The sequence below is a fragment of the Babylonia areolata genome, chromosome 6 (assembly GCF_041734735.1).
Source record: "Babylonia areolata isolate BAREFJ2019XMU chromosome 6, ASM4173473v1, whole genome shotgun sequence".
Classification (NCBI taxonomy): domain Eukaryota; kingdom Metazoa; phylum Mollusca; class Gastropoda; order Neogastropoda; family Buccinidae; genus Babylonia; species Babylonia areolata.
In genome coordinates this window covers 3,860,456-3,886,508 of record NC_134881.1, presented here as the reverse complement: position 1 = coordinate 3,886,508, position 26,053 = coordinate 3,860,456, and the positions used below count along the sequence as shown (strand labels likewise).

The 26,053-nt window shown below is 38.4% G+C and overlaps 2 protein-coding genes across 5 annotated transcripts in view; one reads left to right on the top strand and one right to left on the bottom strand.

Annotated features, from left to right (window-relative positions):
- Positions 1 to 2,044, bottom strand: part of LOC143282658 (uncharacterized) — a 33,380-nt gene extending 31,336 nt beyond the window's left edge. For 3 of the 4 annotated variants that reach the window (XM_076588314.1, XM_076588316.1, XM_076588317.1), the window contains exons 1-2: positions 1,936 to 2,044; positions 1,033 to 1,208 (exon numbers count right to left, since the gene is read on the bottom strand). In XM_076588314.1, coding sequence (XP_076444429.1) covers positions 1,033 to 1,164 — 132 coding nt within the window. In that variant the 5' untranslated portion in view covers positions 1,165 to 1,208; positions 1,936 to 2,044. The remainder of the gene's footprint in view (positions 1 to 1,032; positions 1,209 to 1,935) is intronic. The other variant, XM_076588315.1, reaches the window with a different exon arrangement.
- A 1,000-nt stretch (positions 2,045 to 3,044) lies between these two features.
- The window catches only part of LOC143283244 (ATP-dependent RNA helicase DHX33-like), a 77,446-nt gene continuing 54,437 nt past the window's right edge, over positions 3,045 to 26,053 (top strand). The window contains exons 1-9 of the mRNA XM_076589417.1: positions 3,045 to 3,104; positions 10,307 to 10,446; positions 12,881 to 12,931; positions 14,670 to 14,741; positions 16,421 to 16,530; positions 17,410 to 17,524; positions 19,179 to 19,277; positions 20,811 to 20,896; positions 25,121 to 25,292. Coding sequence (XP_076445532.1) covers positions 10,309 to 10,446; positions 12,881 to 12,931; positions 14,670 to 14,741; positions 16,421 to 16,530; positions 17,410 to 17,524; positions 19,179 to 19,277; positions 20,811 to 20,896; positions 25,121 to 25,292 — 843 coding nt within the window. The 5' untranslated portion in view covers positions 3,045 to 3,104; positions 10,307 to 10,308. The remainder of the gene's footprint in view (positions 3,105 to 10,306; positions 10,447 to 12,880; positions 12,932 to 14,669; positions 14,742 to 16,420; positions 16,531 to 17,409; positions 17,525 to 19,178; positions 19,278 to 20,810; positions 20,897 to 25,120; positions 25,293 to 26,053) is intronic.

Genomic DNA, 26,053 nt, shown 5'->3' with positions numbered 1-26,053 from the left:
TAGCACTGCAGTTACAACAAATATTTCTCAGTGCTAGCATCAATATCCATTGTACAGTAACTGCATTCTACTGTACTAGTGTGCAGTGTGTGTGTGTGTGTGTGTGTGTGTGTGTGTGTGTGTGTGTGTGTGTGTGTGTGTGTGTGTGTGTGTGTGTGTGTGTGTGTGTGTGTGTGTGAGAGAGAGAGAGAGAGAGAGAGAGAGAGAGTGTGTGTGTGTGTGTGAGTGGTGTTGCCTGCTGTGAATGTAAATTTAGAGAAAAACAGAATTCCAATTGTTTGCAAAGTGTACTACAATATAATGTGGCAATCTGTGTTCTGTGTGCGAAATTACACCTGACATGTGAAGAAGTTAATAAATAAATGAGTAGATAAATAAGTAGATAAATACAATAATGATAAACAAATAAGCAAATAAATGTAAAGAAACATACCGATCTTTTTCAGTGTTGCAAAAATATCTTGATATGACACGGCAATAAAGTAATTTATTAAAGTAACTCAAACTAAAGTGCATCTGTTTTCAAAACCAGTTCCAAACATGCAGCACAATTTTTGCATTAGTAATGAAAAGCACAAATACTGAACAAAAATCTTAGGAAATATGTTATTTTCTGGTGAAACTTAAGTAAGTGAAACTGAAAGGTAGAAGGATCAACAGCTGATAAATTTATGAATCTATTTTAATGTTAAAAAAACAAACAAAAACATTATATATATACATATACTAATATAGTTTTACTCTTCTTCCAAGTCAATTTCCTTTTTACTTCAACTTAAGTTAAACATGCAAAAAAAGAAAAAGGAAAAAAAGAAAAAGAAAAAAAAAAGGTAAAAATGACAGTTGAATTTGTTTGCTTCAAGTCAAAAACAACAGCAATAATAAATGAATAACCCAAAATTCAGATTGAATAAAAGACAATTTCAATCTAATTCTTTAATACATGTATGTATACAAAGCGTCAAAAACTTGTGTGCACACACACAAACACACACAGATAGACACACATAAATTAACACAAACACACATTACCTGGTTGAAAACTGGTGTTGCAGCAAGGCTATCTAACCAGTCCTGCATCGCTTGTTTCTGCAGTCTGTGCTTCGAGGATTGGTCACGATGGCCATATTCTCTCTCTCGTAAAAATCCAGTGACACCCGTCATCACTTCCACTGGTGAAGGAGACCCCTTTCAAAGCCAGTTTCAATCTGACAGAAAAAACGAAGATACTGACCCTAATATTAAGGATAGAAAAACGAAGATATTGACCCTAATATTAAGTGAATTAAGCTGCTAATTTCATGGATCTTATTCAATAGAGTTGGTTCTGAATGCAGCCATATGCTTGAAACACTATTTGCAACAAAAAATGTTCTGATTATCTGCAAAGACAGAATGGGCATGTAGAATTTATATTATCGAAACATGAAACTCTATAAACTAGATTATAATAAACAGTTGGCCTACTCTTCTCAACATCCTTTCTCCAGCTTCCAAGATTATTGATACCACACATGTGACAGAACCAACTGATTCATGCTTCAGAATTGTCTGTGTTGTTTGACATTTTGAAACTGAATGAGTGAATCCACTTGTAACTGTACTGACGCTGCTTTCAGGTGTTGCTGCGTAAACTTGTATCACCTGTTTAAACCAGCCATGAGAATGGACTTGTATTTTGCCAGAAAAGCTAAACCAGTTCATTTAAATGCAGCTTGCACAGTACCTCACATAAAAACTGTCTATATCAACTGAAAAACGGTCACTTGTCCTGACACGAGTGACAGTTTTCATGCCGGCTTCAGTTAACAGGTTAAAAGGCCACCGAGGGAATGCTATAATAAAACAAAATCATTTTTACTTTAAAATTCCTTTAAAATGTTTATGATTAAGAATGGTTTGAATAATGAGTACGTAATGTATCCGAAAACTCACGTATGAAAAATCAACTGAGATCTACCGATTATACGTATGTGTGTAACCAGTCCACTGTCTTCAAAACAAATGAGAAGTTGCGTCCCCGTATTCTTCTTTTCCACGTTCGGATATTGCGTTTGTGGAGATCCGCCGGAAACTCCCCATTTGAGGTCAGCCCAAACCATATCAGAATACAAGGTGGATGTAAATTTGGACTGGACCAGGATAACAATTTTTGGGAGGGGGGTACCGGGCGGGGTGGGGGGGGGGGGGGGGGGGGGGGGGGGGGGGGGGGGGGGGGGGGGGGGAGGGGGGGAGGGGGAAGTGGGAAGGGGGGAAAGGAGGGTTGGAGACTCCCTTTTAAGATATACGAGAATATTTTTCTTGTGTTTGGCGAGTACAGGAAACTTTTCCCTCCCCCTTCATTTTGATGATACAATCTCCGGGTTTTTGCCAGTATCAGAATAAGAAGACTTTTATTGTCTCAACAAGAAAAAAGAAAGAAAGAAAGAAATGTGTGGTGAAGTCTGTGACACAAGACAAGACAAATTTCTCTATTTTGGAACAGGGCTCTTTGGGTGGTATGCATGGTGATCAGTAATAATGAAAGAAAAAGGACAGTATCAGTATCAGTAGCTCAAGGAGGCGACACTGCGTTCGGACAAATCCATATACGCTACACCACATCTGCCAAGCAGATGCCTGACCAGCAGCGCAACCCAACGCGCTTAGTCAGGCCTTGAGAAAAAAAAAGGTGAATGAATAATAGATAAATACATAAAAAAGAACTAATAATAATAATAATAATATGTATAAGGCGCAAAAACTTGATGAAGTCAAATGTAAGCGTACATAAATAAATAAATGGATAAATAAATAAATAAATAAATAATAATTAAAAAAAGAAAAAAAAGAGTATCGAATGGAGGAATTTCTCAACATAACCCTTTCCTTCTTATTTAACGCAGTGCAAGTCTTACGAAGTGACAGAATGAGAAAATGTGTTGTATGTAATAAAGCGATACTCTGTTTTTCTCATGTTCGTGGAATCTTCTGAAGTCCAAAATTCAAACTACAATTTATAAAATTCGCAAATGGTTTGTTTCCTCACAAATTTATATTAAACATGGCGGCACCCACATGGAGGCATGGCGAAAAGAAATCTCAAGTCCAAGACAAGAACAGAGGTTTTTTATTTTTTATTTTTAAAAATGATAAATTTGTCCAGGGCAGATACAAAATTGGTCCAAACGCGAGCAATAAAACCGTTCTTTGTACGAGAAAATAGAACAAACCATAATAATAATAATATTTGGACGCCCTATCTCCGGAGAGCCCAGAATGTTTACAAATACAATACACATACATACGTTGGTGCAGATACACTTCATAACAAAACATTCATTTGCCTATACACAGGTCACATACACACACACACCAGGCATTCATACCGATACAGCCCTGTTCCTCTCTCCACCCACCAACTAATCATAACAACTGTGGAAAAGGTGACTTGAGAGTTGAGTTGGATGAGGACAAAGACTGAGCCTGTTGGACAGAATAAGTGAGTTTGTTCCAGATGACAGGTCCAATGAAAGAGAAAGCGTGCTCCCCATGGAGTTTCTTTCGCCTGACTGGTATGCGAAAAATGCGATTGTCACAGGAGGAATGCAGAGACTGAGGCAGAAAATAGATATGGAGGAGTTCCTGGAGATAAAGAGGAGCAGAGCTAAAGATAACATTATAACAAATAGTGGCAGTCTTGTACTGAATTCTGAAAGAAACAAGCAGCCAGTGCAGTACTGCAAGGAGGTGAGAGATGTGGTCACGTTTGTGTGCCATGTAGACAAGGCGGTTAGCACAGTTCATCACTTTTTGAATTTTTTCAGCGTAGCATACTGAACACACTGATATAAAGTTTACCGCTGTAGGGGGGTGGGAAAATATCGATTTTTAATAATTGTTTTTCACGCTTCTGGCCAGAGCGCCTTACAAAGAGTCGCAAGGTGAGAGCATGTTAGGGAGGTTACACAACCACGGTATATATAGGTCACCAGAAAGCATTTAGCATGGTACAGTACATGTGACTGACAGCTGCCGTGCTGATGCTGTCCTATATCTTTGTGAGCTGGACACTGGGGCTGATGACAGATACCATACAGAAATCAAGAAAACTCTTTGGGGTCAAAAGGAAACAAACATTCAGTTTGACATGGTACAGTATATGACACCAAACATGGAGTATAATACAAACTCCTCCTTTCAATTCCATGTATTTTATACTAAATTGGTATAAGATGCAAATTTGCCTTAATGAATGTTTTCCAGTTTCTTACCAGTCATGGCATGGGGTCATTTAGTTCGTAAGTACAATTTTGTTTACATTTTGCACAATGCACAAGAAATACTTCATGCTCTGCTTATTAATGTGTAGAATATAAATATATAAATGCTTGTGAACCACGTTTGTTTGAATGAAAGTTGTCGGAGCCCTGTTCAGACAATTGATTCAGAAAGTATGGAAGGCAGATGATGGCAAAATGGACCAAAATTTTGATGCCATTTTGTGACATGGCAATGTGTCTGAACATGAAGTGGTCAGAAACAAATAAATACAAGCTTATTAAAATCCAGTCCCTATAGACCTGATCTATGTTTATTTGTTGTTTTAATTAAACATCGATCATCAGTGAAAATGGTATATTAAGTTTGAAATATTGCACAAAAAAACCTGAGTGACAGCCATAAACAACCTGTTCCACTTGACATGTTTTTCGTTCATTCAAGAGCAAGCACATGCATGAATGCACTACACGTTCTTTACTTGCAACAGGTAGTCAGCACATCTACCATCGATAGCACATACACATTTTCTAGTAATAATGGAATGTCTGTTCAACTACTTAAATGTGATCAAAATTGCATATTAATTTTCGGTTCCACCTTTCTGTGTTAGGCCTACTTCTGTACATGCGAATGTCCCAAAGAAGATACACATGTAAACAAAATTAGAACTGTTTTCACATAAATCATGGGGATTCATTGTGGGAAAGTGTAAACTGATTTGACAAACACCCTTCAGTCGTTTGTGTTTGAACACAGATTCAGAGGTGGTGGTGTTTCCAACAGCATGTGAAATGTACATATGTTACACAGAAATTTCTGATATGTTTATTTGCACCCAGTGGTTGATATATTGTTTGAATGTAAAGTGTGTATCACTGTATGTTAATTCATTGTTATTATGATTTGTTTGTGCATTTTTGTAACATCCGATTAAGTTTAGACACAATCACCATTCCTGACACCGCGAGATGCGGTGATATTCGGATACTGGTGTAAGATTTTGAAACAAGTCAACACATGTTGTTCAAAAAGACTGCTTTCAAGTTTCAGTTGAAGACTTGTTGCATCAAAAGTTCAGAACAACAAAGTTCAAAGTAAAAAATCACCCCCTTTAATTACCTTGATTCTGGATTTTGCTGTCTGGTGAAGTTTTATCACGAAATGATGTAGTTTATTAGTTCACGTGACAGACAAAGTGTAGAATGAAAAAATCCTATCCTAAATACATGAGTCCCTACATGCTTATTGTTTTCCAGAATTTGATTAGAACAGCCACAGTTTACATCACATAAGTTCTGAAAAACCAAACTATGCACTGATTGTGAATGATTTTAAAAAGATTAAGTTTGAAGCATTTCACGTTTAGAAATGCTTGAGATGAAGTCAAGTGTTACATTCAGACACGGAACACATGTTCTTCTATTCTGCTTTATGCAAATAACAAAATGTCTTGTTGATAGTTGTTGTTTTGTTGTTGGTGGTGGTGTTTTGTTTTTGTTTTGTTTTTTACTCATAGTTTTACTTTTATTGCAAGTTTAGAATTTACATTATGTTTTTCTGTAATCCTGCAGATTTGTTCGCTGTGGGCATAAAACTAATCAGTTTTCTGTTGATTGATCAAATAAAAACAACAACAAAAAACCAAAGAATTTGGTGTTTTTATCACAATTCTCCAAATAAAGAGGATAACTTTTGTCAAGTGATATAAATTATACAGTTACCATTTCATAATAAAATGAACAGCAGTACTTTACACAGTTAAACACTGGAGAGAATTATTGAGAAAATGGAGTGCCTGTAGTGTTTCTGAAAAAAATAAAATTATCCAGGGTGGGGAAGTCAGTTCAGGTATTTTGGATTCCATGTTACATGTGTCATAAGGTTTAAGGCAATCATTAATAAAATACATATTTTTTGTGCAGACTTTGTTTGATTTCATTGCATGGGCTAAAGACTGCATGACAGATTTATTATTAGCATTATTATAAACCCAGTAATTCGAACATCTATGTTGGGAAAGTTAATTTGGATAACTTGGATTCCATGTTACCCATGTTAAGACGAAGTTTCGTATCATCATTAACAAAATATATGATTTGTCATTTATATCCCATGCTAAGTTGACATCTACTGCACCAGAGTTCTTGATTCACATTTGCAAATACCAGTTCATTTCCACAGAAAAATATGTATTTCATACTGTTCTTTTCACATCAGCATATGATATTAGTCAATTTTCCATCATCTGTCATTCCAGATTTATTGTCTGGACAGTGCTCCAACAATGTTCATTCAAACAAACCTGGTTTACACGTATTTATATATTTATATTCTACACGTTAATAAGCAGAGCATGGAGTATTTCCAGGTTGTGCATTGCGTAAAATGTCAACAAAATTGTACTTACACATTAAATCACAAATGATCTGGTGCTGCCTTTGTAAATTCACCTTTGCGGTTGGTAAAATACCTATCTTATTCTTTATGGAATGTCATGACTGGTGAGAAACTGGAGAACATTCATAAAAGCAAATTTGTATCTTTTACCAATTTTGTATAAAATACATGAAATTGAAAATGTATGTTCCCTTTTGACCCCAAAGATCTCTCTTACCAGCTTTCTGTTCAGTATCTGTTGCCTGCCACAGTGCAGCGTCCAGCTCACAGATCAGCATCAGTGCGGCACCATCAGTCACATGTACTGTATCTCGCTAAACGCTTTCTGGTGACCTGTATACCACGTTTGCATAACCTCCCTAACTCGCTCTTGCCTTGCGACTCTTTGTAAGGTACTCTTACACGGGAAGAAGCAATAAAACCACATGACTCGACATAAAAAAAATCAAAATCTAAATGTTCTCCGCCCACTACAGTGGTAAACTTTATATCAGTGTGATCAGTATGAATTATTCTATTTTATCTTAAAAAAAAAAAAGGTTTTGTTGCTCACATTTGGACCTAACGCAAATTTTAATCTAAATTCCCAAGCCTGAATGTTCTATGCATGATAGTGTTGTCTGCACACCTCCCAGTCTCTTTCTTTCTTCTGTTTTATTTTGTTGATTTATTTATTTTGTTTTGTCTTATTTTATGTTGGTCCTGCTGAACGGGTCTTGACTGGCTGGGTCAAGTGTAGTTTTGAATTTCAGACACACACACACACACACACACACACACATACACATATATATATATATATATATATATATATATATATATATATTTTTTTTTTTTTTTTATTTTTTTTTTTAACCATCCGACCATCAGACCTTGACCACAATCGTATCGCGAAATCAACCTCATGATTGTGGATACTCAAATGGAAGAAAATGATACCAGACTGATTTGCATAGATTCTCTCGAATATCTTCACTGGTTCCTGATCGTACAGACAACACGCTGTGATGGTGTGGTAAGGTCGTGGGGCAGATCCTATGTAAGGTAAGATGGTGTCCAAATGGAGACAGGTAGAAGGTATTTTGTATATAACTTAGTAGATTTCGAAGGTTGCATCAAAATTCCTTCATATGAATATCAATTTAAAAGAATTATACAATAGTGTTTCTGACCCTATGATATCATTATAACTTAAAAAAAAAATTAAAAAAAAGAAAAAAGAAAAAATCTTACTGAATTTCAGTTACATAAAAACGATAATCCAATGTATTGGGAAGTGTTCATAATTGAAATATACAAAAATGATGTGAAATAATGCTTCCTGTAAAGGGAGGTGAATCACTTAAACTGATTTCTCATGTTAGAACTAAGACCTACAGACATCAGATATTGATATTTTTCTTTTTATGCCCCAAAGATGTGGAACAGACTCTCTAAGAATCTCCGCCTCTTTTATATATATATGAATCTGCTCAATCTGGCCTCAAAATTCACCTTTTCTCTTTTCTCTCAGCAAAATAAGTTTTGTTGCGGCATGTCCATCAGAACAGTATCATATACCACTGTACATCATACATGTGGTATGCTTGACTATGTGACTGTGTGTAAACATACATATCTTTTATATGTACATGCATGTGCACTCATATGAATGTGTGTGTGTGTGTGTGTGTGTGTGTGTGTGTGTATGTGTGGGAAGGGGCAGGCGGATATGTGATATTTATCTTCTTCTTCTGTAAATGATAATTGTGGCAAAGATATAATGAATAATGGGTGACACTTCATATACTGCAGTGGCAGTGCAGGGACAAAAACACGTAGAATTGAATTAAACTATTTATCAGCTTTCTGTCAGGTTTAGCTTAACTAGTTTTACCCCACAGTCAGAATGACATGCCTGCTAATTCCCCAAGGACCAGCACTACATGAGAACACTGCAGTAAAAAATACAGTGTGGTTCACTAAAACAGCGGTCTCTTGTTCTAAAACACAATTTCACCAAACGTTTGGGAATGCCTTGAAATTCAATGATACTGTCATCACTGAAACTGCCACTATTTTCTTTGTTATTGCACTTTGCAGCCATAATTTGTTGAGAGCTTGGGCACCTCTTCTGCAGTCAGTCTTCGTCTGTTCTTTGTCAGTGGTGGTGACATTTTGAAAAAAAAGAAAAAAAGAAAGAAAAAAAAATTGAGAAAACTGATAGAGAATTGTTGATTTGACCAATTGGTCCGGGTTCCACCACAAACTTGACCAGGTTTCCATTTTTACTCACAGTTTCTTCTGGAACCAGACACTGGGTTGGTAAAAGTGGCTTTGTATTATATCTAGTATGCCACTGTTGTGAAATGCACTATTTTGTTATCATTTACAGTATTTATTTGTTTTGTGTGCCATTAAAAAGACCCCCCTGATTCTGAATTATCTGATCTTTCTATATTTGGCAGCTACTGTTTGTTGAATTCAATTTTAGGGTTCTGTTATCTATACTGTTGTTGCATGGAACATTGCTATAAAGTTTTAGCAAAAGTAATTAAAGCAGTATTCATGTAATAGAAGCTTACAGTTATGTTACATGATATATATTTTTTGTTACTTCAGTGTCACATTTTCTGTTAGTTTTAACTACATGATTGATAATCAGTTGAAAACATCAACCAAACAAGGAAGCAGTTCAAACGATAAACAAATTTCTCACCTCACATTTGATCAAAGAAGTTAAAGAAAAATAGTTTACCTTGTTCGCAGAATATGCTTTCTGTGTTTCTGTGTGTTTTGAAAATAAAAAGTGAAATTTTACCAGTATACAATGATATTAATAGAACACAATAACCACTGAATAATGAATGTGGTATACATTTCATATACATGTATCACATTCATAATATCATTATCAAACACGGAGACAATTTAGTATGGTCTGTTCCTCACCTCTGCAATCTACATTAGCTCCCCATTGAAGCGAGAATTAAATACAAAGTTGCGTGTCTCTGCTATTCTGCTTTACACTCCGCAGGACCTACATATCTTTCTGGCCTATCAGTGTTCACACTCCCGCAAGAAATCTCTACTCTTCCTCTGACTGTTACCTTTTGAAACTTCCTCGTGTCAATACAAGAACCTATGGTGAACGTTCTTTCTTCTTTGCTGCTCTTCACATCTGGAACAACCTTCCTCATCATATCCGTGCATCTGATTCTTATTTCTGTTTTTCGCTCATCACTAAAAACTCGTCTTTTTAAAACCTGTCTGTAAGTACTCTCAGCTTCCTTGTTCTCCAACACCACCCATGTCAGCTCACTTCGGATGTATGTAGAGTGGGAAAGGGAGAGTGTGAGTAGGGTGGGAGGGGTTTTTGAGAAAGAGTGGTCATGAATGTTTTATGTAACTTGTAATATTTTTCTTTCATGTAAAGCGCCCTGATCTCTTAGAGAGAAAGGGTGCTATATAAATGTACATTATTATTATTATTATTATTATTATTATTATCTTGCTGTTAGAAATCTCTCTCTCTCTCTCTCACTCACTCACTCACTCTTTGTGTTTCAGTTTCATGTTTTTATCTCTTTCAGTCTGTGCTTCAGTCTCTGTCTTACTTATTCAACTATATTCAAGTAACGTTTGTCATTGTTGCTGTGTGTTGCAGACATGCTGTCATTGTCAACATTTAGGAAGAACCTGCCGGTCTTCCAGGTGAAACATCACCTGCTGACCGAGGTGACCAAGGTTCCCACTGCCATCATCATGGGAGAAACAGGCAGTGGGAAAACCACCCAGATCCCTCAGGTCTGTGCAGTTTGCTTACATAACTTGTAGATTACATTTACATTATGTATAATTTATTGTTTAATGTGGGTGCAGTTAAAAGAGAAATGAATATTTTTTTGCCTTTTAACCCCTTCTGTGCTGAACCTTGTATTTAAAATAAGTAACATTGCTGTTAGAAAACCATTAATACACTTCAGGTTAGGTGTTTCTCCCTTAAAAACTCGTAGATATCGCTTCATTGCCCGATCACCTGAGAGTATGCTTTGTCCATCTTGTAGAAATGCTTCAGAATCTGAAATTCACTTTTTACTTTTCTGTTCAAACTATTGTGACATCAGGGAAAAGTATTTACCCAGCAAATTTTTCTCCCAACCATCAGCATTTTATATGACTCTTTGATGGCTAGTGACAAACACTGTAAAAGGGTTGCATGGTATATTTTTGAGGCTTTAAAAAAGAGGCATTCGGATTTTGAGAAAGCATATTACAGTTAACTTAACAAATTATTAAAAGTCAAAACGTGCTTAAACCTTAATACCTCCTTAACCGAACAATTATCAGTCGCACTGCTGTTTATGTGTATGTCTGTACTATTGTTTGTATGTGTACTGACATGTATTCAGTGTTGTTTACTTGATTTTGGTGTTTGTTTTTGCTGCACTTTTGTTGTTGTTGTTGGGTTTTTTTTGTTTTTTTTTGTTTTTTGTTTTTTTGTCCTCGTCCTTGTGACATGGGCATATGGCCTAGTGCATTAAATCATCTGAGTTCTGTGCTGAACCTTTGGATAAGTGAGATCAGTGTGGCACAATTTTCAAGGACAGTCATTACTTTTTGTGTACTTGTGAGTGTGATTTAATCCATTTAGCTGAACAAAAGTGATTATGCCATCTCAAGTGGAAGACGTTAGATAAAGAATGGTGACTAACATCCTGACCTGTGACTGTAAGCTCAGTCTTATCTTACTGAGGGGACAGCCCTTCATTGAAGTGCATTCACATCAGCAGCAGTCAAGGGGTTAAATTATCCTCTTTTTTTTCTTTTTTCTTTTTTAACTGTCCTTTGCTATATAATGTATGCTTTTGTACAAAGTGTGTTATCACTCAAAAATGGTGAAAAATCACCCCAGGCATTCCAAAAAAGCTGCAGTAGACCACATGATGGATCAAATCATGAACATGTGCATGCTGTGTAGTCGTTAAAACTGTAGTATGATTGAACTATTGAACACACACACACACACACACACACACACACACACACAGACACACACACACGCACGCACGCATGCACGCACGCACACAAACACACACACATGTGCATGCTGTGTGGTCATTAAAACTGTGATATGATTGAACTGTTGAACACACACACACACACACACACACACACACACACGTGTGTGTGTGTGCACCCAAAGTACTAATAAAATTATATCACAGACCGTGGTGTGGCTGAAACCTTATTGAACTTTATCTCTTTAAAAGAGGAGTGTGCACATGATAGGACCAGCTGGCATGCACTGACAAAACACGCACACGCCCACCTAGACATGAACTGCTGCAGCAGCATCACCGAAGCCAGCAACAAGAAGAAGGCAGCAGCAACAATGTCCAGAGCCTGGACAGTTTTCCTGCCATGTCTGTGGATGCCCATGTGGACTCTACAGACTAATGAAAGTCCACTCCAGATGTGCCTGAGAAGCACATAGACGTCATCGCTGGTCACAACGGACTGCAAGAAGAGGATATGAGGGTTGGGCATGGTGGCCAAGTGCTTGGATTATACTTATAGTGGGACAAGTTTGAAGTGCAGTTACCACTTTCTGTGAACAGAAGTCATTCCGTCCCAAGAGGAAGAAGTCCAGATGCAGAATGGTGAATTGTAATACTCTTTTCGATGGGCACAATAGCCGAGTGGTTAAAGCGTTGGAATTTCAATCTGAGGGTCCCGGGTTGGAATCCTGGTAACGGTGCCTGGTGGGTAAAGGGTGAATATTTTTTTATCTCCCAGGTCAACATATGTGCAGGCCTGCTTGTGCCTGAACCCCCTTCATGTGTATACGCAAGCAGAAGATCAAATACGCACGTTAAAGACGTTGTAATCCATTTCAGCGTTCGGTGGGTTATGGAAACAAGAATATACCCAGCATGCACACCTCTGAAAATGGAGTATGGCTGCCTACATGGCGGGGTAAAAACTGTCATACATGTAAAAGCCCACTCATATACAACGAGTGAACTTTGGAGTTGCAGCCCACGAACGAAGAAGAAGAATAAGAAAAGTAAGCTCTTATCTCAGTGAGGTGACGGCCCTTCACTGACCAGCGTGCTCATCAGCAGCAGTCAAGGGGTTAAATTGTTGTGAGTTCATACTGTAGTTTGATGCCAATCATGTTATGTAGTTCATTTATCTTGCTTCATTCACACACTTATTTTGTCTCCTTTGATTTCAGTATTTACTTGAGAGAGGGATGAGTGGAGCCCGTCAGATTGCAGTGACGCAGGTGAGCTTAAAATAGTTAAGTGTTCAACTAAATCTGAAGATAGGAAGATGGTTTGGAGAGGACTACATGGTTTGAAATGGTTTTCATTTTCAGACATGTATTGTATGCCAGATGTTGGTGAAATTATATGTTTTTTGACTGACGCAGTGTTTATTATGATAATGGAAAATTGTGTGACAGTTATGTCTTGTTATTGTTAAAGCATCGTGTGATAAGATGTGTGTTTGTTACAGTTGAGTTTGATGTTGACACCCACCTCAGGTGTTGATGCTGACAGGGATCAACATCCCAGCAAAGTGGGGGAACGGACAGTGGGAAGTGGGGAAGGGGTGGAGAGAGGGGGTAGGGTTTGGGAGCTTATTTTGTATTTGTATTTGTATTTCTTTGTATCACAACAGATTTCTCTGTGTGAAATTCGGGCTGTTCTCCCAAGGGAGAGCGCGTCGCTACATTACGGCGCCACCCATTTTTAAAAAAATTTTTCCTGCGTGCAGTTTTCTGTTTTGTTTTTCCTATCGAAGTGGATTTTTCTACAGAATTTTGCCAGGAACAACCCTTTTGTTGTCGTGGGTTCTTTTACGTGCGCTAAGTGCATGCTGCACGCGGGACCTCGGTTTATCATCTCATCCGAATGACTAGTGTCCAGATCACCACTCAAGGTCTAGTGGAGGGGGAGAAAATATCGGCGGTTGAGCCGTGATTCGAACCAGTGCGCTCAGATTCTCTCGCTTCCTAGGTGGACGCGTTACCTCTAGGCCATCACTCCACTATCAAACACTATGCTGACAGTGACACCTTCAAAATAACATTATTATCAAGAGAGGTAACAGAAATGCCAATTTTTTGTTTATAGGTGTGGAAACTAATTAAAAAGTTGATTGGAATTTGGAGCAGAGTATTTATATGTCTGCTCATGTGTATGCCTGCATGTGCATCAGCTGTAATGTATGGTTGGTATTGTCATCATTCTAGGAGTTTTAGACCAAGTGGGATTATTCAGTTTTCGTTTGATGGGATCAGCATTTCCAAGACTTAAGAATTTTCTCCTGTATCTGACCCATTCAGAGATAGGGCAGGGCAGTTTCTACCATTCGTCTCATTGAATTATCAGACTGTGATTACTGGAAGTTCTTGATTATCATATAGTCATTGTTTGTTCCATTTGATAGGAAGAAAAATAAATGCATCTGAGAACTTAGGAACTTTAGATATGTGATAATGATAATAAGGCACTCGGGAACACATGAATGCATGCATGCACAAACATGCGTGGAAGAAATTGTGGATCCATAGAATACTAATATGGAACAAAATGCCTTAATTAAGTAGAGACCGCTTGAATAAGCTGAAAAGATGACTGTAAGTTGACTGCAAGTTGTCCGCACAGAATATACCATATTGAATGGAGGCATAATGATAACACTGATAGATTTAAATGCATTGAAAATGCACAAGTTGCAAGATATAGATTTAAATGCATCAAAAATGCATAAGTTGAAAAATATAGAGTTGAATGCAATGTAAATGCTTATGTTGCAAGATATCACCATGAAATATATCATACCATGTGCGCGTATGATAGTGGTGCTGACAGAATTATGCAGGGAAAGCATTACATTTGCCATTTAACGAAACAACATGTCTTTATTGCTCAGCTTGAAATGAGAACATTGTCTTTGGTCACCGCTGCTGCAATTATGACGAAATGAATTTAAATCTGACATCTCTTTATGTCCAGCCAAGACGAGTAGCAGCCATTTCACTTGCTCAGCGGGTTTCCAAAGAGATGGGTGTTGAACTTGGAAAAGAGGTACAGTATATCATATGCTCACACCATGTGTGTGTTGGGGGCAGGAGGAGTTGGAGTAGATTTTGGGTGGATTGTTGTGATTTTGGGTGGATTATTGTAATTTTTGGGTTATATCTGTAAATTTTGGATTATACTTGTGATTTATGTATATTTTTTATCGTGGCTTATTACATATGTGAATTTTGGATTTTATCCTGGTCTTGAGATGAAATCATTGTGTAAAGGCTTACAGAATCCTCTTAAAAAAGTCACTAGATTTGACTATATAAACAAAGGCTAAAAAAAAACATTGTCCACTTTCTGAAATGTTTAACTTCTCTTTAAGTCATCAAAGATGAGATAGTTCACTTGCTCTGCAACTTGTGCATGAATAAGGACAATGTGGAGCAGGTTTCATGTATGTACTAACCTTCTTTCACAGAGTTCAGAAGTGTTTGGTCAGGTTTATTGCTGGCAACCTTTTCCGACCCAAGACTTCCACTTGAGGGAGGCAGACAGCATGGTTTTGAAAGAGGCAAACTTAAGTCCTCAAAATGCTGTGCACAAACCACTGAAGAAACAACACAGTTTTGTTTGTCTGACGAATGAGGATTGGGAAGGGAAAAGTTGCTGTACATAATTATGATACATTAAAGCTATAAGTCGTTGTACATTAAAGCAATAAGTCGTCTATATAATGAACATTTATTGCATTGTCCTGGTCAAAGTTGCTTTCCTGTTAATAATTCTGGCTACTATGTCAGTAATGTGTTGCCGCATTGTGCATGTTGCTCCTGCACCTGAAAACAGTATGGCTGCCTAAATATTGGGGTGTAAACGTCCACACATGTGAAAGCTTACTTGTAGATACTAGTGAATAGATCTACTAGTGTAGATACTAGTGACTAGTGACTCGGCAACAGTGCAGGGTCCCCTCTGATGTGTGGCCTCCTGGTGACCTAGCATTGATAGGTCCCTGTGGCTTGCAGACAATGGGACTGCAACAGATGAACCGGAGTGTCGCTGTGTATGGAGGACTCAGAGTGAGCAACATGGGAGTAATGCCACAGAAACGGTGCAGATGATGGGGGGGAAAATGAGAGAAGAGAGAGAGAGAGAATGGTAGTTGGAGCCCACAAATGTGGAAAAACGAAATCATGGCTTCATATCTGTGTATGTATTCATTGTCCCATGATTTTTTTTCCTTGTTCACCGAAATTTTTTGCAAAAAGCACATCTGGTCAAGAGCGTAGGTTTGTTTGTGTACGACTCAAATCGTTTTCCACAGGTTGGCTACTGCGTGCGGTTTGTTTGTGTATGACTCAAATTGTTTTCCACAGGTTGGCTACTGTGTGTGGTTTGTTTGTGTATGACTCAAATCGTTTTCCACAGGTTGGCTACTGTGTGCAGTTTGTGTATGACTCAAATCGTTTTCCACAGGTTGGCTACTGTGTGCGGTTTGTTTGTGTATGACTCAAATCGTTTTCTACAGGTTGGCTACTGTGTGCGATTTGTTTGTGTATGACTCAAATCGTTTTCCACAGGTTGGCTACTGTGTGCGGTTTGTTTGTGTATGACTCAAATCGTTTTCCATAGGTTGGCTACTGTGTGCAGTTTGTTTGTGTATGACTCAAATCGTTTTCCACAGGTTGGTTACTGTGTGCGGTTTGTTTGTGTATGACTCAAATCGTTTTCCACAGGTTGGCTACTGCGTGCGGTTTGAGGACGTGAGCAGTCCCAGGACCAGAATCCGTTTCATGACAGACGGCATGTTGTTGAGGGAGACACTGCTGGACCCCTTGTTGAAGAGGTATGTACATGGTGATAGCTATGATGATGATGATGGTGATAATGCTGAATATAATGTACTGATAATGATGATGGTACTACTGACAAGAGTGATAATAATAGAATTATTGATAATTTATTGTACCAATATGGCACTGACTCACCATATGCGTTTCAAGCGAAAAAATGCACATATAAGATAGCGCATAACGGCATACAACAGCACATAAACACACTCAAGAAAAAAACATATATACACACATGCACACGCACACACAGAGGTGTGTGCACACACATGCACACACGCACTCACACACACATGATGCAGCTTACTGCACTGCATTGTGAACTATTCATGTGTCTTCTGCTTGAAAACAAATTGTAAATTAAAGTGGAAATAGAAATGTCCAGTTCTGCATTTAAAACAAATCCGTTATACTCTTGTTCCAAAATGCAGAATGGTTGCATTGTCTGAAATATAAGAAAAAGACAGTGAGTTGGATATCACAACCAGTGTAGAATTTCTTGCTTCCATCACTATCCTCTGTTGCAGAGGAGTGGAACCACGTTATTGTGACGGTTTCTGATATGTTTTTAACATGGGTAACATCTCAGCACTTCAAAATGTGTGTGTGTGCATGTGCATGTGTGTACATGTGTGTGTGTGTGTGTGTGTGTGTGTGCAAGAGTGTGTCTGTGTGTACGTACATGCATGTGTGCATGTAGTCCATAATTTGTGTATGTGTGTTTGGATATGCAAGTGTGGAAGTAGTGTGTGTAAGCATATGCACGTGTGCCTGTGAATGCTCATGTTGATAAACATGCCTGTGTACATCTTGTGTGTTTAGATACATTAGTAATACGGAACAGCATCACTACAGTATGTATGTTTGTGTGTCAGGTACTCTGTGGTGATACTGGACGAGGCCCATGAGCGCACAGTGCAGACAGACATTCTGTTTGGCGTGGTGAAGGGAGCGCAGGCAAAACGGGCTGCAGGGTCACATCCCCTGAAGGTCGGTTTCTTTCACTGGTTCAGTTTCAGTTTCTCAAGGAGGTGCCACTGTGTTCGGGTAAATCCATATACCCTGCACCACTTCTGCTAAGCAGATGCCTGACCAGCAGTATAACCGAACTTGCTTAGTCAGTCTTTTAGTGCATGCATGAACATTTGTGTACCTATCAGAGTGGATTTCTGGTACAGAATTTTGCCTGAGGGCGATCTTTTTGTTGCCGTGGGGTCTTTTTCAGTGCGCCAAGTGCGTACTGCACACAGGACCTTGGGTTTATTTTCTCATCCGAATGACTAGACGCTCAGTTTGATTTGTCCAGTCAAACTTGGGAGAAAGAGCGAAGAGTGGGAATCAAACCCAGACCCTCACAAACACTATTGGCTGATCGTCTTAACCATTCTGCCACCTTCCTCCTTTCCTGAGGAACCTGTGCCTGTTTCAGTTTTCTTTTTCTTCTTCTGCGTTTTGGGCTGCAGCACTCATGTTCACTAGTAATGAATATGTATGAGTGGGCTTTTATTTGTGTAACTGTTTTCACTCCGCCATGTAGGCAGCATTAGTGTATTTTCAGGGGTGTGCATGCTGGGTATGTTCTTGTTTCCATAATCCACCAAACGCTAAAGTAGATTACTGTATCTTTAACTCATATTTCTGATCTTCTTCATGTGTGAACACACAAAAGTGGTTCAGGCTCTGGCATGTCTGCACATCTGTCGACCTGGCAGACTGGAAAAATTGCATGTGTGTTTACTCCATGATCTGCAAACAGCATTCAGATCATTGTGATATATTATGTTTTGTAATGCTGCGTCTTCTGTTCAGGTCATTGCTGTGTATTATTTATTGAACACTGCATGTTCTGTTCAGATCATTATAATGTATTTATTATTTAATGTTGCGTCTTCTGTTCAGATCATTATAATGTATTAATTATTTAATGTTGCGTCTTCTGTTCAGATCATTGTGATGTATTCTTAACTGAATGCTGAATATTCTGTACAGACCATTGTGATGAATTATTCATGGAACGCTGTGTGTTCAAATCACATCATTATGATATATTATTCATTGAATGCTGCATGTTCATATGAGATCATTATGATGTATTATTCATTGAATGCTGCATGTCAATATCAGATCATTATGATGTATTATTCATTGAATGCTGCATGTCAATATCAGATCATTTTGATGTATTGTTCATTGAATGCTGCATGTCAATATCAGATCATTTTGATGTATTGTTCATTGAATGCTGCATGTCAATATCAGATCATTATGATGTAATATTCATTGAATACTATGTTCTATTTAGGTCCTTGTGATGTATTATTTATTGAATGCTTTATGTTCATTTCATATCATTGTGATGCATGATTCATTGAATGCTTTATGTTCATTTCATATCATTGTGATGCATGATTCATTGAATGCTTTATGTTCATTTCATATCATTGTGATGCATGATTCATTGAATGCAGTATGTTCATTTCATATCATTGTGATGCATGATTCATTGAATGCAGCATGTTCACATCACATCCTGATGAATTCATTGAATGCTATGTGTTCACATCAGATCCTGATGAATTCATTGAATGCTATGTGTTCACATCAGATCCTGATGAATTCATTGAATGCTGTGTGTTCTGTACAGGTCATTGTGATGTCTGCCACCATGGATGTGGACCATTTCTCTTCCTACTTCAACAATGCCCCTGTGCTGTATGTTGAGGGACGACATTTCCCTGTGCAGGTGAGGATCCTACAGGTTTATAACAACGATCATGCAGACTGACACTACGCTACAGAGCTTGTGGTGTTTGCAGTGAATGTTATACATAAGTATACATGATTTCAGGTATGACATATCATACACAAACAAGCACTTTAACAAACACACATGCACAGGCTTATACACACACATCCATTTTTATTTCTCAAAGAATGATCAGTAGGTTTATTAATTGAGGTCATATTGAACCCAGCTATCTAATTTTTGTTTTCATTGACTGTGAACAGAATGAAAGTAAGACAGACACAGGCACTCCGCTTCAGACCATCGCTGCTTACTGCTTCTCTTCTCTCTCCTCAGCTTGTGTGCTGGTGAAATAAGAGGTACAGAGAAATTAACCCTTTGAGCCCTGAGTTCCTGAGCAATTTTAACCCTTCTGCCTGAGCTCCTGAGCCAAAATTTGCAAATGATTGGTATTAAATCCTTTGAGCCCTGACCACCGCTTTACCAGTGGCAGAGAAAAATGACATAATGCCCAGCCACCGGTTGAGCGGTGCATAAACACTTGAAGCGTGCAGTCTCAACCTGGCCCGTCAGTGCAGAAATCAGGAACAAAACGTGCGAGAAAGCAACTGTACACAACACAGCAAGTAATTGATATGCTTGATGATTTATCGGAAGTAGACTATGACAATGATTACTCTGATAGTGAGGTGGAATTCAAATCGGATGATTTTGCTACAGATAGTGATGTTGAATCTGAGCATGCAGAATCAGTTGATCAAAGGAGGTGTGTCAGGTTGAGACTCTGCACGCTTCATGGTAGAAATCGATCTTTTTTATCCAAAGCACATGCACAAAACAGTGAAAAGGCGCGGCAATGTTGGTACTACGTTCACTGACGTCAGAATATTATGGTTTTTCTAATTGGCTCTTCAATATAAGTCAACCAATAGCAAAACATGACACAAGTGTTTACGCACCACTCAACCGGTGGCCAGGCATTATGCCACCCCTCCCCACCACTGGTAAAGCGGTGGTCAGGGCTCAAAGGGTTAACCTCTGCAGTGAATGGAGTGAAACTGTTAGTCCTGTCCTGTCCTCTTCTTTGGAACACTTATGAGTTATGAGTAAGTGTTATGCCTGAATAAGATAAAATAAGATAAGAATAAATTTATTATCTCCAACTGGAGAAATTTGGTCAGGTGCATTATCACAACATAGACAAGTAAACAACATCGGGACCATAACTGTAAAAGTCAATAACAGCTTTTACGAATATTACGAAGATACAAATGTAAAAAAAAAAAAAAAAAAAAAAAAAAAAAATCACATGCACCATTTCATACATACATCCACACACTGCAGGTAATAACTAGTATTCTTAGTGTAAAAACAGAAAGAATTAAGAAATATTATTTATCTGCCGCAGATATCTTTTTTTTTTCTTTCTGCTTTAAAAGTAATGTACACATCCATTGTGGTTGTAGCCGTGATGATGATTTTTTTTTGGTTTTTTTTGTTGCTGTGATGATGATGATGATGATGTTTCAGGTGTTGCACTCAGCCCAGCCCCAGAGTGACTACCTCTTTGCCTCACTGGTGACTCTCTTCGAGATTCACAAGTCTGAAGATTCTGTGTAAGTGGCCTCCGTCTTCTTGATTTACCATTTAACAAAAATAATTTGCAATATTAATGATTAAAAAGTAACTTTTGAAAACCAGGCAGGGAGGGAGGGAGAGAGAGAGTGATGAAGTGGTAAACAGGTTTATATGATAGTCAGTCGTGTCACACTGTGACCATCAGAACAGCAGAGGAGGCAACTGCTGTTCCGACTATCTGGGCTTGAATTTGATTATAGTGGAGAGTGTCTTGCCCAAGTTACATTCCCACTCTCTCGGCCAAGAGGATTTTAGGACAGTCGGCATTGGGATGGTTCCCAAAGGCCAACTAGCCCACAAGGCTGCAGCACTGACAGCCAGTGCAATTTTGCCTCCTAGTTTGAGAGTCATAGTCCTTCACAAAAGACTAAGCTGTAAATGGTTTCATTGACTGGAGAAACCATTGACAATACAGCTCTCACTTTGCTGTTGGCCCAAATGTAAAACTTATGTCAATCTGTGATATGCGAGTCGTGAATTATCTGTCCAGCGTGGTTGTAGAACAGGGCATTTGATCAGAATTGATGAAACAGCTGTTGTCTGCAGGCGAAAATTATGAACAGTGCTCATCCCTCACCCCTGCACTGTGGGCCAACTGGGTCACTGTTAACCACTTTGATGTTGTCTTAAAGTGAACATGAAGTTTACAGGCATGGCACAGGAAAGCATGGCACATAAAGAATATATATATCTCTCTCAGTGTATGTATGTGTGTATATAATTAAAAAACAGACTGGTAAATGAATACAAAGAACGTTGGTCTTTACAGCTTTCAGACAGTGAGTGTTTCTCACTATATCGTACTTTTAAAAGTAGTCTTGTACTATCACCATTTTTGTTGGAGCTGAAACATATTCAAGCCAGAATTAGCTTAACACGTTTACGATTTGGGGTGTCACAACTCAATACACATAAATTACGTTTTAAACGTAATGTAACAGATGATGAGCTGTCTTGTCCTTTCTGTGATTTTCAAAAAGAAACAGAAGTTCACTTTGTGTTACAATGCCCTCGATATGCTGACCTGAGACAACAGTATATCCCCTCTAAGTATTATAATACTCCGTCCTTGTTTAATATGACATTGCTTTTTGCAAGTGAAAACAAATCATTGGTTATGCGCTTGGCTATATTCCTAGACAAAGCTTTGAAAGTTCGTTGCTTATAGTGTTATGTTTGTGTTGCGCCTATGCATTTACCTGTAACCACCCCTATTGACATGGGCCAATGGCCTTTTCATTAAAACATTTCAGTGTTCAGTGTTCAGTGTTATGTGTGTATATATAGAGAGAGAGAGACTGAAGACTGAAGATGTTTTATTCATAAAGGCCATAGCCCCTTAGAAGGGGGATAAACATGAAAGTCGCATACAAATACACAGAATGTTCAAGATGTTACGAAGGCACTTCGACGTTTAAACGCTTTACACAGATAAAGAGTGAATTGTTTAACAAGACTTTCGTTTGTAGATGACATTAACAAGACGAGTTTGAATAAACAAGGTTGTCTGAAATATTTTTCTGGAATTAATTTTTCTCTGATATCTCTCAATTCTGCACAATCTAGCACAAAATGGACTTCATCTTCCTTTGACTTTTTGCATAACGGACAAATAGTATCAGAAATGTTAGACTGTCTGTAACGATACCGATGGACAAACAATTCAGAAACGCCAAATCTAAATTTGGTCATTACATGTTTCAGATGCCTGTCAACATTCATAGACATATAAGTTGGAAAACTATGTTGGTTATTGATATATATATATATATATATAGAGAGAGAGAGAGAGAGAGAGAGAGATTGACATATGTATATATGTGTGTGTATATGAGTTTGTGATTTCTATTTCTTTTGAGAAAAAAAAAAAGATTTGACTAGAAGCAGCAGTTTTCTGAGTTCATTTCTTCTGCCAATGAACTGAATGAATACCAGAAGTTTGGGTTATAATTCATGACCGTTTGTGTGCATAACATATGGTGATATATTTAGGTGTTTTTATTTTCTAGGATCACTTTAGCTGCTGGTAACAATGTGTCACATGTATTCAGATAGTGTGTGAAATTTGCTTAACTCACATCTATGGTTCATTCATTTCTAACCAGTGTGTTAAATGAACTTCAGACTATCAGAATTTGATATTCTGATAATTTTCCTTTCAGAAAAGTATGTGTTATGTGTGTATGCTTGGAGTAGTTTGCATGGTAGAATTAACAACCCCCCCCAAAAAAAAAACCTCTCCACAACCCAAAACCACTTGGCAAATGGGAAGCCCAAGCCAAAATAATGCCCGGCACTGAAGAGGTTTAGATGTAAACCCGCTAAAAAGTAGTAGTAGTAGTAGTAGGCCTCCTTCGGTCATGGCTGACCATGGATAGAGTATATCCGACCTAATGTCTAATTGGGCTGTCTGCTTTGACCAAGCAGCGTCACCTGTGACTGTAGAGACCGATGCGAGAGAGACAGTCTCTGTCGCAGCAGTCACATGTGTAAGCTGATGCTGGTCTGTTGGCTGCCGTCCCTTTTCTGTGAGCTCGCTTTTCTGCTGCAGCAGCTGACAGTTTGTCCTCACCAATCCGTAGCTGATTCTTGAGAGTGCTTCTCCATCTGTTGCGGTCATCTGCAAGGTCCTCCCAGGACTCAGTGTTGATCTCAAGTGCCTTCATGTCACGTTTGCAAACGTTTTTGTATCTGTGGGCGGCCAATGCTTCTCTGCCCAGTGGCGAGCTCTCCATAAAGGATATCTTTTGGGATGCTAAAAAATACTGTTTCAAAAACAGCGTAACAACACTGGTGACTCACCTTCCTCTTCCACCTCCTGCCCTGCCCCCACCCCACCACACAAACACAATGACGTTCACACAAAGATGGCTTAGGTGGGGGAGGAGGAGGGACAGTGGTGAGGTGGGAGTGGGGACAGAGGTGTGTGTGTGGGGAGGGGGTGGGGGAGAAGGATCTATAGTTTATGACATTGTTTGAACAAGTATGTTTTGATTTGTGTCACTGTGTGTGTGTGTGTGTGTGTGTGGAGTGCAGCTGTTATGCACATACGTACGTTTGAATGTGCATTTAGATGTATGTATGCATTGTGTGTGTGTGTGTGTATGTGTGTGTACATGCAGTTTGTTTGTTACATGTTAGTGTGTATACATAACATTAAGTTAATGTAATGTGTTATTTAAATTTAAAAAAAACACACGTGTTTTGTAAAGCACCAAGAGCAGATTTCTGGATAGTGTGTTATATAAGTATCCGTTATTCTATTTTGTTTTATTTTATTTTATTTTTTTTCATTGTATTTTTGTTTATTGATCATTATAGCACAGGTGATATAATTTACAATCAGTCTGAATAGCATGATGTCAGAAGATCAGACTATATGCCAAAGTCTGCACCACTGATATGCAATGATCCTGCACAGTTTGTTAGGGAAGGAGTGGAGGGCTGAGTGCACAGCACAAGGTAGTGGAAGTATCCAATATCATCATTACTGATTCACATGTGCAGTGGCGACGTTCTGATAGTGGAAGTATCCAATATCATCATTATTGATTCACATGTGCAGTGGTGACGTTCTGATAGTGGAAGTATCCAATATCATCATCATTGATTCACATGTGCAGTGGCGACGTTCTGATAGTGGAAGTATCCAATATCATCATTATTGATTCACATGTGCAGTGGCGACGTTCTGATAGTGGAAGTATCCAATATCATCATCATTGATTCACATGTGCAGTGGCGACGTTCTGATAGTGGATATTACACGGCGGTTTCTTTGAAGACTTTGTTTTGTGATGTCCCTCCGTGGACGCTGATGGACTTCTTGAAAGAAGTGAACATTTTTAATCAGATTTGAAGGTTTTAAACTATGGAAGTTTTTTTTTTAAACTATGAGTGGAAAGTTTGAAGTGGTGATTCATTTTAATTGTTTGTTTTTTACCCTTGTAGTAGTTATTAACATGGCGATAGCCTTGAGATGGCCTTAGTGGTCGGCGAGGCTCTAAGCACTATAATTTCATTTCATTTCATTTCAGTTCTGATAGTGGATGTATCCAATATCATCATTATTGATTCACCTGTGCAGTGGCGACATTCTGATAGTGGAAGTATCCAATATCATCATTATTGATTCACATGTGCAGTGGTGACGTTCTGATAGTGGAAGTATCCAATATCATCATACTGATTCACATGTGCAGTGGCGACGTTCTGATCTTCCTGACCGGTCAGGACGAGATTGAGTCGGCAGTGCGCATGATCCGTGAGGTGGTGCGGAACCCTGACCATGGGCTGTCCAAGATGGTCGTGCTCCCTCTGTACGCCGCCCTGCCTTCCCACCTGCAGCTTCGGGTCTTCGAACCCGCACCTCCCGTCAGTGTGCTTGATTTGATTAATTTATTTACATATTTTATTTAACCTTTCTTTCTCCCCTGTCGCAGACTGTTACGTTTTTGAGAAAAGAATAGCGTACGCGCGCGCGCACACACACACACACACACTGTATATCTATATATGTATCTATATCTATATGTATGCAGTTTAAAGAAGTACAGATCAAACACGTGTACACAACCGGATTAAATCGGTGCAGAGCAGACAATGTGATAAATTTGACAGATGCCTCTGCTTAAGCCTAAGGACAATAGTGACGATGATGATAATGATAAGAAGAAAACACACATGGTTTCTGTCACCGCACAGTGATAATTTAGAGAAAAATGGTGACGATGATGATAATGATAAGAAGAAAACACACATGGTTTCTGTCACCGCACAGTGATAATTTAGAGAAAAATGGTGACGATGATGATAATGATAAGAAGAAAACACACATGGTTTCTGTCACCACACAGTGATAATTTAGAGAAAAATGGTGATGATGATGATAATGATAAGAAGAAAACACACATGGTTTCAGTCACCGCACTGTGATGATTTAGAGAAAAATGGTGATGATGATGATAATGATAAGAAGAAGACACACATGGTTTCTGTCACCGCACTGTGATAATTTAGAGAAAAATGGTGATGATGATGATAATGATAAGAAGAAGACACACATGGTTTCTGTCACCGCACTGTGATAATTTAGAGAAAAATGGTGACGATGATGATAATGATAAGAAGAAAAC